This window comes from Panthera tigris, chromosome A2 (genome assembly GCF_018350195.1).
Source record: "Panthera tigris isolate Pti1 chromosome A2, P.tigris_Pti1_mat1.1, whole genome shotgun sequence".
In the NCBI taxonomy this organism is placed as follows: domain Eukaryota; kingdom Metazoa; phylum Chordata; class Mammalia; order Carnivora; family Felidae; genus Panthera; species Panthera tigris.
In genome coordinates this window covers 12,537,936-12,551,474 of record NC_056661.1, presented here as the reverse complement: position 1 = coordinate 12,551,474, position 13,539 = coordinate 12,537,936, and the positions used below count along the sequence as shown (strand labels likewise).

The 13,539-nt window shown below is 51.3% G+C and overlaps 1 protein-coding gene and 1 non-coding gene across 2 annotated transcripts in view; one reads left to right on the top strand and one right to left on the bottom strand.

Annotated features, from left to right (window-relative positions):
• Positions 1-9,938, bottom strand: part of NWD1 (NACHT and WD repeat domain containing 1) — a 47,756-nt gene extending 37,818 nt beyond the window's left edge. Inside the window, exons 1-2 of the mRNA XM_015540444.2 lie at positions 8,707-9,938; positions 810-1,013 (exon numbers count right to left, since the gene is read on the bottom strand). Coding sequence (XP_015395930.2) covers positions 810-1,013; positions 8,707-9,857 — 1,355 coding nt within the window. The 5' untranslated portion in view covers positions 9,858-9,938. The remainder of the gene's footprint in view (positions 1-809; positions 1,014-8,706) is intronic.
• On the top strand, positions 3,791-3,881 carry TRNAN-AUU. Its single transcript is given in 2 exon segments — positions 3,791-3,827; positions 3,846-3,881. It is a non-coding gene; the product is annotated as a tRNA-Asn (tRNA).
• Positions 9,939-13,539: the final 3,601 nt, after the last annotated feature.

The window sequence follows — 13,539 nt, the reverse complement described above, 5'->3', positions numbered from 1 at the left end:
GTCCATCCATGCAACGGGTTATTTCTCAGCCAAGAAAAGGAATGAAGCCCCGATTCACACTACAACACGGATGAGCCTGCGAACCTTTATGCTGAGGAAAGAAGCCAGACACAAAAGGCTGGGCCTCAGAGGTTAAGTAGGAGTCTGTGTGGTGAACCGTATCAGAAAACGACGGTATTCCAGGGCAAGGGAATGGCATGTGCAAAGGCCCGGTGGGGGGAGAGGCTAGGAGTTCAGGGCCGTTCTCATATGCTCCTGAATATTGTGTTCTTTTTTCCCCCCACTCTGGAATGTTAGGGGTGGGGGGGCATATTCCTCATCTGCTGTCCTCCCCCACCCCCAGTCATGCTCAGAGGCTGAGGGGACATCTCGCCTTCTGTATACATGTTGTCTGATCCCACGTATACGAAATGTCCAGATCAGGCAAATCCATGGAGACAGAAAGCAGATTAGCAGGTTCTAGGAGCTGGGGGAGTAGGGAGTGACTGCTGATGGGAACGAGGTGTCCTTTGGGGGGGCGGATAGAATTGTTCTGGAACTGTTTAGAGAGGCTGGTTACCCAACATTGTGGATGCACTAAATGTTACTGAATTTGTACCCTTGAAAATGGTGAATTTTGTGTTATGTGACCCGATCCTCAGTTTCAAAAACAACTTAGTTGTGTCCGAGTCGGTGATGTGGAAACCCTTGAATGCTGCGCTGGTTCACTGGGACCGGGGTTAGAAGAAGGATCTGGAACAAGGAGGAGCCCGAGGCACGAGTCCTCGCTCTCGGGCACCCAGAGAGTGCTACCGCCACGCTGGACCCACCTGTGGGCAATGGCCAGGAGCGTGAAGCCGTCCACGGGCCGCCGGGCCAAGCAGTGGTCCAGATCCCGGCGAAGCCTCACCCAGAGCAGCGGTGGAAAACGCAGCAACTCCTTGCTGGGCGGGGTCCAGTCCCGGTAGACGACCTGCAGGGCCTCGTCGTCCAAGGACAGGACGTCCTTCAGCTCTGCCTCTGAGAGCCCATGCCTGCGGGGAGGAGGGACGGGCACTGGAACACGCTGTCTCCTGCGGCTGGGGGACACAGCAGCCCAGAGAGGGAGAGAGACGTGGCCAGCTGTCTGCACAACATCCTGCCTGCCCCAAAAAGGTTCGCTCTGAGGGACGGCATTTGGATGATGCCTAACAGGTACCGGTGCCCGGGTACAGCCGTGCCCATCGCAGAAGACCTTCCTGACCTTTCCTTCTGCACACACACCTGACAGAGCCACGGACCAGGCTCTCCCCAGCCTCAGATGAGTCAGGCAGCATAGGGAGGGAGACGGCAGGTGATCTGGAAAAGCAACGCAGGCACCACATGTGCCCACACCAGCCCTGCCTGTGTTTCCTGGCCTGAGAAAGGACAGAGCGAGAGGAAGGAAGCGGCCCTAAAGGGGGTGGGTGATGAAGTTTTGGTGCTGGACCCGAAGGACTTCCCAACGCCTGAGAGCATCAGGCCGGAAGAGCTGGAGACTGGCCTGCACGCTTCTTCTGGGAGGGCAACAGGGTTCCCCTTAGAGCAAGGGAAAGAGGCAGGCTGGCTGCTGGGTGCACCTTGTGGGGTACACACACCTCGTGTGTGAGTGCGGGTTTAGTTCTCTGATGTGGATCAGAAGTCTTCCTGGCTCTTTTTTTTTTTAATTTTTGTAATGTTTATTTTTATTTTTGAGAGAGAGAGACAGACAGAGCACGAGTGGGGGAGGGACAGAGAGAGAGAGGGAGACACAGAATCGGAAGCAGGCTCCAGGCTCTGAGCCGTCAGCACAGAGCCCGACGCGGGGCTCGAACTCACGGACCGTTAGATCATCACCTGAGCCGAAGTCGCATGCTCAACCGACTGAGCCACCCAGGCGCCCCGAAGCCTTCCTTTCGATCAGAACACCTGCCACATTCTTCATATGTATAGACACCTGCTCACGTAGCGTTCTCTAGTATACGACAAGGTGAGGTGTCCCCTAAGCTCTCTTCTGCGAGCACAATCATCTTTGACAATCACAGCTGTAATGTCCCTGGGGCTCGACTCCACACTCCCCCTGCAGGTGAAGCCATGCCAACCCCCCCCCCCCACCTGCTTTCTTCCCTTGACAGTTTTCTCCAAACCAGAATTCCGGGGAACCACACCCGGGGTGGGGGGGGGAGGGGCCGTCCGCTTGATAGCACCCCTCCCGTGGCTCCTCCTGAAAACCCCCTCCTTCAGGGTAGAAGCTTCTTTCCCATTCTTTGACACACCCTCAGTACAAATCAAGCTTGGGTCCCCACCTTTCAGGCTCGAGTTGGATGGCTCGTCTTCTCATTCCCAGAGCCAGGTGGGAAATAACAGGAAAAGAGCACAGAGAGGTTGGGTAACACCGATTGCCAGGAAGAGAATAGCCCAACCCATGTCACATGAAATAGAGCAGTAAGTGGGGTCTGGGAGCAGGCGGGTCCCTCTGAGAAGGCGCCATTGGAGCTGGGGTCGGGTGGCAGGGAAGGGGCCGGCGTGAGATCTGGGGCAGGGGTGGGTGGAAGGCAGCCAGATCCAGCAGGCCTTGGCAAGGAGTTTGGATACTTTCCTCAAAGCCAGGGGAAGTCCTTGGAAGAGTTAATCGGGGCAGAAACGGAATCAGATTTATGGTTTTCAAATCTCACTCTAGACAGGTGTTCAAACCACAACTTGCACACGCTTGTTCAGATCAGCCTGGTTCACGACAGCCAGAAGGCGGAAACGGTCCAGATATCCTTGAACGGACGAGCGGATGAACAAAATGTGGTTGCTGTGGACGGGGGACGTGTCTCTAGGGCAAACCCATACGTTGAGGTCCTAATCCCCCAAGGTGATGGTATTAGGGAGCGGGGCATTTGGGAGGTGATTGGGTCATGAACGTGGAACCCCATGAACGGGGTTAATGCTCCCGAGAGCTCCCTTATCCCTTGCCATGTGAGGACACAGCCAGAAGATGAACCAGGGAGAGAGCTCTCAGCAGACACCGTACCTGCCAGCACCTTAACCTTGGACTCTCCAGCCTCCAAAACTGTGAGAAATAAATTTAGAAGCCCCCCCAACTCTAGGGGTGCCTGGGTGGCTCAGTCAGTTGAGCGTTTGACCCTTGACTTCTTTGGTTTTTAGAGGATCTTGAGGTTTGTGGGCTCGAGCCCCGCATCGGGCTCTGTGCAGATAGCGTGGAGCCTGTTTGGGATTCTCTCTCCTCCCCCTCCTCAAAAATAAATAAACATTAAAAAAGCAGCCTCCCATTCTATGGTATTTTTTGTTACAGCAACCCTGAGACAGGGTTGTATCCACGCAATAGAATATTCTTCGGCCACGTGAAGAAACAGAGCCCTGCACGTGCTACAGCACAGATGAACTTTGGAAACAGAACCCTAAGGGAAAGAAATCTGTCACAAAAAACCACCTATCTTATGATCGCGTCTCCTTGAAACGTCAGAGGAAGATGAGTAGATGGAGGAGATTTGTTTTTAAGTTTGTTTATTTTGAGAGAGAGAGAGAGAGAGAGAGAGAGAGAACAAGTGGGGGAGGGGCAGAGAGAGGGAGAGCGAGAATCCCAAGCAGGCTCCACAGAGCTTGACGAGGGGCTCCAACTCACAAACCTCGAGATCATAACCTGAGCCCAAACCAACGAAATCAAGAGTCGGATGCTTAGCTGACTGAGCCACTCAGGTGCTCTGAGAGGAGTTTATATATATGTACATACATATATATAGAAAAAGAGAACGAGAGATGATAGATAGATAGATAGACAGGAAGATAGATAGGTGGCTAGAGGGGAGCCTGGGTGGCTCAGTCGGTTGAGCATCTGACTATTGATTTCAGCTTAGGTCGTGATCTTATGGTCGTGGGATCGAGTCCCACGTTGGGCTCTGGGTTGACAGCGTGGAGCCTGCATGGGATTCTCTCTCTCCCTCTCCCTCTCCCCCTCTCCTGCTCTCTCTCTCTCCCTCTCAAAAAAAAAAAAACATTAAAAACAAGAGAGACAGATGGAAACAGACAGCAGACAGGGTCTCTCTCATGCTAAGGCAGGGTTTCTCGCCCCGTCACTGCCGACACCGGGGGCTCCATCATCGTCTGCCGTGGGGACCGTCCTGTGCACTGCAGGGTGCTGAATGGCATCCCTGGTCTCCACTCACTCGATGCCAGTAGCTCCCCCCGCCAAGTTATGACAACCAGAAATGTCCCTGCACATGGCCCAGTGTCCCCTGGGGGCAGAATCTCCCCAGAATCTCCACTGGTCTAGAAGGACTCAGCTCTGCTCCAAGGGCCGGGCTCTCAACCATCACAGCACACTGGCCTGTTTTCATGCAGTGAGAGGTCCCGAAATCACAGCCCCGGCAGGCACCCTCCCTCCATAAACCTCCTGCCCCTGGGACGGCAGGTCCTACACCCCACGGGGCTTTGCTAATTAGGCCAGACGTGGGGCCAAGCAGGCCGATTATTTCTGTCTCCCCAGATTTTGGAATCAGGACTCCAGAAGGAGCCAGTATGATGCTGCCAGTTCTCTAAGATGGGAGCTAATGATGCCAATGGAAGCTTGAGGCAAGCGAAAGTTCTGGGGAGGGGGCGGGGTGGGGGGGAGAAGGACAAAGGAAGAGTCCAGAACAGAAGCCAATGGGCAGAGAAGACCCAGAGGTCCGTTCTGTCTCTCATGGCTTTCTGGTTCCCATGACAACCCACCTCCTCCGTGTAGACTGCTGTGTCAGGTTGGCCTGGTGGCCCACCACTTATTTCTGGAACATTCCCCAGTCTGTCTTTGTACTCTTATAGAAGCAGGCCCAGCCTCCACTCTGCCGGGGCAGGGGCGGGGGGAGGGTGGCAAGCACCTGTCACAAAATCTGGGGTGTGACATGAAAGCTGGGATTTGCCCCACTGGAGGTGGAAATTGGGTGGCCCTGGATTCCCTGAGCTCTTCCCGTGGCCTTATAAAGCCCTATTTCTTACACACTAGCAAGAGTGGGATTCTGTGCCTGGCAAAGAAACGAGCAGACCCTCACTGGTCTGATCACTGCCATCTTGACTGATTTGGGGCAAAGGGCAAACAAAGGTCTAGAAGAAAACATTGCCCAGGAAACTGGAGAGGGGAGACCTCTCTGTCCGGCACTTCTGACGGTGGGCTTGAGTGTTTCCGACGGCCGTTTGCATCAAGGCAAAGCTTTCTGCTTGTGTGTCTGCCAGCTGGCCTCTGTTCTACTCTCCTGGGGGCTGGAGTCTGGCTGCTGGGTGCGTGTGACAGACGTACTCCTCTGTCCTGCTCTTGACCATCATGACATCACAGTGCGCAGCCCTGAGACTTTCCGCCTTTAAGCATTCTGTCCTTCAAACTCCAGAAACACATTGAATTGGATTTTCCTATTTGCTTTCTTGTGGATTCCCATGCCACAAGCTTGGGATTAAGGGTAGATGCATGCTGGTAGTCAATCCCTCAGAGCATCTGGCTGTAAAAAGGTTTTTCTGAGATCTCCCCATGTATTGCTTATTAAATACAGAGAGGAGCTTGCAAATTTACAATGGGAAAGATAATCCGTGCCCAAGAAGGGCTGAGTATCTCTCAGGTTGAACCTGAATGTAATCACAAGGAAACATCAGATGAAGCCAGGTGGAGGAACACGCTACAAACTGCCCCAGCTCAGGTGTGGTCCCTGGACCAGCAGCTTCAGCGTCACCAGGGAGAAACACAGGATTCCAGGCCCAGGCCCCACCCCAGACCTGCTATATCAAATTCTTTCTGCGAAAACAAGGACCGAGGTGCCTATCCCCCATTGAGGGTGGAGGAGCGCTGATCTACAAAACAACTGACCTGGACTCTTCAAAAGGACAAAGACTGATGGTGGAATGTTCCAAATTAAAGGAGACCAAAGAATCTTGACGACTAAGTGCGACACAGGATCCTGGTTGGGATCCTGGATTGGGGACAAGGTGGGGGGTGGGGGGGAGCTATGGAGGACATTTGTTAGACAGTTGGCAAATTTTCATTATAAACTGTGTATTAAATAATATAATTGCATCTACGATACACTTCCTGAATCTTGTCCTGTGGTGACGTGGGGTTCTGGCTGTCCTTGTTCTTAAGAAATACGTGAAATATTTAAGGGTAAAGGGATATTATGCCTGTAATGAATTCTCAAATGGCTCAGGGAAAAAACTCTGTGTGTGTCTGGGTGTATATGTGTGTAGATAGTTAGATACAGAGATAGATAGATACGGAGATAGATACTGAGTTAGATACTGAGATAGATGGATAGGTAGATATAATAGATAGATAGACAGATAGATAGATAGATAGACACATGGATAGATAGATAGACACATGAGGGATGGATAGATAGATAGATGCACGGAGGGATAGATAGATAGATAGATAGGTAGATGATAGATAGACGTACGGATAGATAGATAGATAGATAGATGCATAGATAGATAGATAGATGCATGGATAGATAGATAGATAGATAGATAGATGCATTGCATGGATAGATAGATACATGGATGGATAGATAGATAGATAGACACATGGACGGATAGACACATGGACGGATGGATAGATAGATAGACACATGGATAGATAGATAGATAGATGATAGTTGCCTGGATGGATGGATAGATAGACACACAGATGGATAGATAGATAGATAGATAGATAGATAGATGCATGGATAGATAGGTAGGTATATAGATAGATAGATAGATGACACATGGACAGATAGATAGATAGACACATGGACGGATAGATAGACACATGGACGGATAGATAGATGATAGATAGATAGATAGATAGATAGATACATGGACGGATAGATAGACACATGGACGGATAGATAGATGATAGATAGATAGATAGATAGATAGATACATGGACGGATAGATAGACGCATGGACGGATAGATAGATGATAGATAGATAGATAGACACATGGACGGATAGATAGATGATAGATAGATAGATGCATGGACGGATGGATGGATAGATAGATAGATGCATTGCATGGATAGATAGATACATGGATGGATAGACACATGGACGGATAGATAGATGATAGATAGATAGATAGATAGATACATGGACGGATAGATAGACGCATGGATGGATAGATGATTGATAGATAGATAGATAGACACATGGACGGATAGATAGATGATAGACGCATGGATGGATGGATGGATAGATAGATGCATTGCATGGATAGATACATGGATGGATAGATAGATAGATAGATAGATAGATAGATAGATAGATAGACAGACACATGGACGGATAGACACATGGATGGATGGATAGATAGATAGACACATGGATAGATAGATAGATGCATGGATAGATAGATAGATAGATAGATAGATAGATAGATAGATAGACACATGGACAGATAGATAGACACATGGACAGATAGATAGATAGATGATAGATAGTAAGCTAGAGGAAGAGAGGAAGGGAGACAGGGAGAGAGAAAGCTGATGTGGCAAATCTGTGATTCTGGGGGAAGGGCATACAGCAGTAGTTCTCAACTAGGGCCTATTCTGCCTGCAGGGGACTCTTGGCAATACTCTGAGACATTTTTGGTTGTCACAGCTGGGGGGCACTACTGGTATCCAAGGTCAAGGCCAGGAATGCTGCGCCGCTTCCTATGGTGTATAGGACGGCCCCCACATACCGATGATGCAGCCCCAAATATCAGCAGTGCCAAGACTGAGAAACTCTGATGTGTGGGCATTTTTTGCACTGTTTTGTACTACGGGAATTTCTCTACCAGTCTATAATTTCAACGTATTTCAAAGTAAAAACGTACAAAAGAAATACCATAGGCAGATCCATGGAGACAGGAAGCAGGTAGGTGGCTGCCAGGGGCTGGGGCTGGGGAGTGACCGCTAATGGGGGTGGGGTTTCCCTTTGAGGTGGTGGGAATGTTCTGGAGATGGATAGTGGTTGCACCACACTGTGAATGTCCTAAATGCCACTGAACTCTTGTACACGTTACAAGAGTGAACTTTAGGGGCCCCTCAGTGGCTCCATTGGTTGAGTGTCCAACTCTTGGTTTCGGCTCAAGTCATGATCTCACAGTTGGTGAGTTCGAGCCCCACATTGGGGTCTATGCTGGCAGCACAGAGCCTGCTTGGGATTCTCTCTTTCCCTCTTTCTCTCTGCCCCTCCCTCCCTCACTCGTGTGTATGCATATGCTCTCTCTCTCTCTCTCTCAAAATAAATAAACTAAAAAAACCCCAAAAACCTGTGAACATTTTAATACATGAATTGCGCTGGGTTGAAGAGCGTCCCCAAGTTCATGCCCACCTAGAGCCCGTGAACAGGACCTTATTTGAAAACAGTCTGTAGAGAAGGAATGAACATACAGTGCGGTCGTACGAGATCAGAGTGGGCCCTGAGCCCGTGAGTGGTGTCCTTACAGGAAGAGGAAAAGTCACACAGAAAGACACCCAGGGAGGAGCCCCCGAGAAGGCGGAGGCAGAGGTTGGCACGATGCGTCTACAGGCCACGGGTTGCTGGCAACACCAGGAACTAAGAGAAGAGCCCAGAACGGATTCTCCCCTGGCGCCCTCAGAGGGGGCGCAGCCCTGCTGACGCCTGGACTTCACACTCTGGCCTCCGGAACTGTGAGGGCGCAAATCCCTGCTCTAAGCCATCAGAAGCCATGCATTCTGTGTCAATAACTAAACAAAGGCGTAAACAACAGAGACTTACCGGGAAGACGCGATGTAGCCCAGCACGTGGGCCACCAGGACCTGCCCGTGTGTCTGCTCCAGGCGGGCACACAGTTGGTGCATGGCTTCCTTGGCAGTGGAGGCCAGGGGGGCAGGTATGGTGAAGGAGGCCCATTTCCGGGCCTCCTCGAAGGCCAGCCTCAGCCGCCCCGGGTGCCCGCACTCTGGGAGGCTGGCCCAGAGCAGCTCCCTCTGCCCTGGGCTCAGCGTCCTCCTGGAGGCGGCCAGCAGGAGCTGGATCATCTCTTGCCCTTGGTTTCCGGAGAGGGGTTTCACCTCCCAGTAGGCCTCCGGGTCCGTCAGCGTCTGTCGCACGGTGTCTAGAATCCCCCGCCGCCCTGAGCAGGCTGAGAGGATAAGGTGGATCCTCGGGGGGCATTTGGGAGGCAGCCAGGGGACCCTCCGGGCGCGGCAGATGGAATCCACATCGTCCATGGAATCCAACAGGATCACAAGGGACTCGAAGTTGCGGCAGGAGACGGTGTGGAGGAGGGTGTGGAAAAACTGGACCACCCTGGCGTGGGCCTCCAGGACCTGGGCAGGGGGCAGGGGCAACCCGTAGGCCAGGCACACCTGGGCGCAGATGCTCTGGAGCAGGCCTCGGGCGTCGGAGCTCATCTGTGACGCTCCCAGAAGCCGCAGGACGGTCACCGTCTTGCGGCCAAGCAGGCCTGGCATTTGTTCCGCCAGTTTGCACATCAGAGCTGTCTTTCCGATGCCTGGGGGTCCAAAGAGCACCAGGGGAGAGTGGGGGTGGCTGTCGCTCTGCTGGAGCCGCTGCCCCAGCTGGGCCAGGAGCTCCTGGCGCCCACAGAAAGTCCGATTGGCCTCGGCACTCAGCCCCAGGTGGTGGCGGATCTCCTGGTAGAGCCACGCCAACTCCTGCCTGCCCGCCTCCAGCTCCCGGAGGTGCTCCAGGACCTGGTGGCTAGCCCTGGCCGCAAACTGCTCACCCAGCTCCCTCAGGTACCGAGCATGAGCCTTGTTTTTAGGGTTCACCAGGTCTCGGCTCCACGGCAGGTGGTGAGCCCTGAGAACTCCCGGTTGCACGTCGGCAATGCGTCCTTTGAGGCCACGGAGAAGGTTCTGGGCGTCTGTGTCCAGGCAGCCATCTGGGAGCCGGTCCACCATCTTGAGGGCGCAGTCTTCCAGGATGTGTTTGTTGAGGTCTTGGATCTCTCTCAAGAAGATGGTTGCCCCCCGGTCTCCATCCGTCAAGCTCAACAGGCCCCGGTCTATCTCCCACTCGATGACTGAAAAAGCGGGGGAGATGGGAAGAGAGCATGGTCATCATTGTGTGATCAGCTGGCCTGAGTGGAGACACTTGAGAGACATATTCAGGGGGCACGGATATTGATTCTCACACTTAACGTGTGCCAGAGTCACCTGGCGTAACCATAGATAATATGGTTACTAATGCCCTCAAATGTGTTCCGATAAAACTTTATTTACAAAGACAAGCAGTGGGCCAAATTCGGCCAGAGGACTATAGTCTGCCAAAGTCTCCCGGGGCTCAAAAAACCCATACGGCTGGGGTCTGCCTCCAGAAGTTCTGATTCAGCAGGTTCAGGTGGGGCCCACGAGCTCACATTTCCAAAAAGCTCCCAGGTGATGCTAAGACTGCTGGTCCGGGGCTCGCACCAAGAATAGTGCTGATTTAGTCATTATTTTTGTTGTTGTTGTTTATTTATTTTTGAGAGAGAGAGAGGGCATGAGCAGGGGAGGGGCAGAGAGAGGGAGACACAGAACCGGAAGCAGACTCCAGGCTCCGAGCTGTCAGCACAGAGCCCGATGTGGGGCTCAAACTCACAAACCGTGAGATCGTGACCTGAGCTGAAGTCAGACACGTAACCAACTGAGCCACTCAGGTGTCCCTGATTTAGTCATTATTAATCAAAGAAACCTTGGTGTAGGCAGCACAGAGATCGTATGTGACCAGTGGCCCGACTATAAAACAATACCATCAAACTCAAAAAGTTAAATATGGGGTTTCTGTAGGAATCCCACTCCTGTGTAGAGACCCAAAAGAGCTGAAAACACAAACAGGCACCTGTACACCCATGCTCACAGCAATATTATTCACAGTGGCCAAAAGGTGGAAACAACCCAAAGGCCCGTCAAGTTGATGAATGGATAAACAAAGCGTGATCCATCCATACAATTGACTCTTACTCAGCCATGGAAAGGAATGAACCACTGATTCGGATGAACCTTGAAAACATCGTGTTGAGCGACAGAAGCCAGACGCAAAAGGCCACCTGTTGTGTAATCCCATTTATATGAAACGTCCAGAACAGACAAATCCTGGAGACAGAAGGCAGACTGGTGGTTGCCGGGGGGGCTGGGGGAAGGGGATAGCGAGTGATCGTTAATGAATACGGAGTTTCTTTGGGGGTGATGGAAATGTTCTGGAACTAGACAGAGGTAGTGCTTGCACAATATTATGAAGGCACTGAATTGTTCACTGTAAAATGGTTAATTTCGGGGCGCCTGGGTGGCTCAGTCGGTTGAGCGGCCGACTTCGGCTCAGGTCATGATCTCACGGTCCGTGAGTTCAAGCCCCGCGTCGGGCTCTGTGCTGACAGCTCGGAGCCTGGAGCCCATTTCGGATTCTGTGTCTCCCTCTCTCTGACCCTCCCCCGTTCATGCTCTGTCTCTCTCTGTCTCAAAAATAAATAAACGTTAAAAAAAAAATTAAAAAAAAATAAATAAAATGGTTAATTTCGTGCTACGTGACTTTCACGTCAATCAAAAGAATCCAATGTTGTCAGTTGTGGGTGCCTCCATCCCACATTCATTCAACAAACATTTTGGGAGCTCCCACTTGTGTCAGCCTCTACTGTCCATGCCGGGGCGTCTCGCAGTGAGGAAAATGCATAAAGGTCTCCGTTGCCTTTGTGGAGTGGTATTCCAATCTTAGTGAAAAAATGGACACGTAACGGATAGACTGACAAATGAGAATATCCGTCTATCCTGGGCCAAGAGGGGCAGGCAGGGCATTTGAGGCTTCAGAAAGCTGCTGCAAAGCCACGGAGGCCAGAGAGAAAGTTTTTCATGAGCCGGGAGGCTGAGAGCAAAGGTCAGCATGCTTTCCTGTAAAGGGTCAGAGAGTAAATATTTTAGGCTTCACAGGTCGGATGGCCTCTGCTGGGACGATTCCACTCTGCTGTTGTAATGTGAAAACAGCCACGTCGACATGCAGAAACTAAGTTGAGTGTGTTCCAATAAAACTTTATTTACAAAAACAAGTGGGCGGGCCAAATTTTGCCTTTGGGCCATGGTTTGCCAACCCCGGTCCCAGAGCTTGCAGCAGCTGCCCCAGGACCCGTATTTTCCAGAGCCAAGAGCAGACACTGATTTCTCCTTGGAGGCCGTTGTTTTGAAACTGCACTCAGACCCGAGGAGTTATTTTTTAAGCCGCCTTGGGCTCAGCAGAGGCTCCCAGGTCTCTGCAGCTGAGTGAGTCAGGCCCTTGGAGACAGGACGCAGTCTCAGAGCCAGAGACAAGAGCCACTCAAAAGTCCTCCTTGGAGGGACACCACTCCCCTCTCCCCTCAGCCCTGTGAATGGAGGTCAGGGGCAAAGGCAACTACCAGTCCGGAAATGGGATCCTTCTGGGACACATTTCAGCAGCAGTCAATCCCAGACCGTCTGCTGTGCCACCTGTGGGCTGTGTGACCTTGGTCAACTCACGGCACCTCACCTGTAACGTGGATGCACTAGCTTACCCTTGATGAGGCTGTTGTCAGGAATTTCTCTGAAATAATTGGAAAGCTGAGCACCTTACGCTAAAGCAACAAAGCCAATCTCAACAGGCTGTGGGCTGTGTGATCCCATTCTCTAATACCGATGAAGTGACAAATTATAGAGACAGAAATGGATTAGCGGTTGCCAGGGGCTGGGGGTTGAGGGGAGGGGCGAGTGTGATTCTAGAAGGGGTAGTGGCGGAGGCGGGGTGGCTCAGTCGGGTGAGAGTCCGACTCTTGATTTCGGCGTGGGTCACGATCTCACGGCTCATGAGTTCAAGCCCCGCGTCATCTCCGTGCCGACAGCTCAGAGCCTGGAGCCTGCTTTGGATTCTGTGTCTCCCTCTCTCTCTGTCCCTGTCTCTGTGTCTCTCAAAAATAAATAAACACTTAAAAACTAATAAATAAATCAGCTTAAACAAGTAACAATAAATCAAAGGGTAGTGGGAGGGACCTTTGCAGTGAGGAAACGGTCCTGCGTATTGACTGGGGCAGGTACTCAAAGCTACACGGGTGATATAATTTCTTAGGACAAAAGACATGTGCACACGTGCACACGCATAAATGCACGTCTGTAAAAGTGATGCTTTTTCTGGTTGTCAAAATGTCCACTTCTTGGTCGTCATATTGTACCTTAGTTTTGCAAGGTGTTAACTTTGGGGGAAACTGGGTAAAGGATCCAGGGAGCTACTTCCTGCTTTTTTTTTTTTTTTTTGCAACTTCCTGTGGCTCTCTACTTCAAAATAAAAAAGATGGAAAGAGGAAAGCTGCGCAAGGTGCCTGGAAATATGCTGGGAAGACGCTGGTGCGAACATGCATTTGTGCTTTCTGCTACTTTCAAGGAGTTTCTATTTATTCTTTCAAGCGGAGATTCCTTAAAAAAATTTTTTTTAATGTTTATTTATTTTGAAGGGAGGGAGAGCACAAGTGGGGGGAAAGGAAGAGAGAGAGGGAGAGAGAGAATCCCAAGCAGACTCTGAGCTGTGAGCACAGAGCCAGATGCAGGGCTCCATCTCACGAGCTACGAGATCATGACCTGAGCTGAAAACCGAGAGTTGGACGCTTAA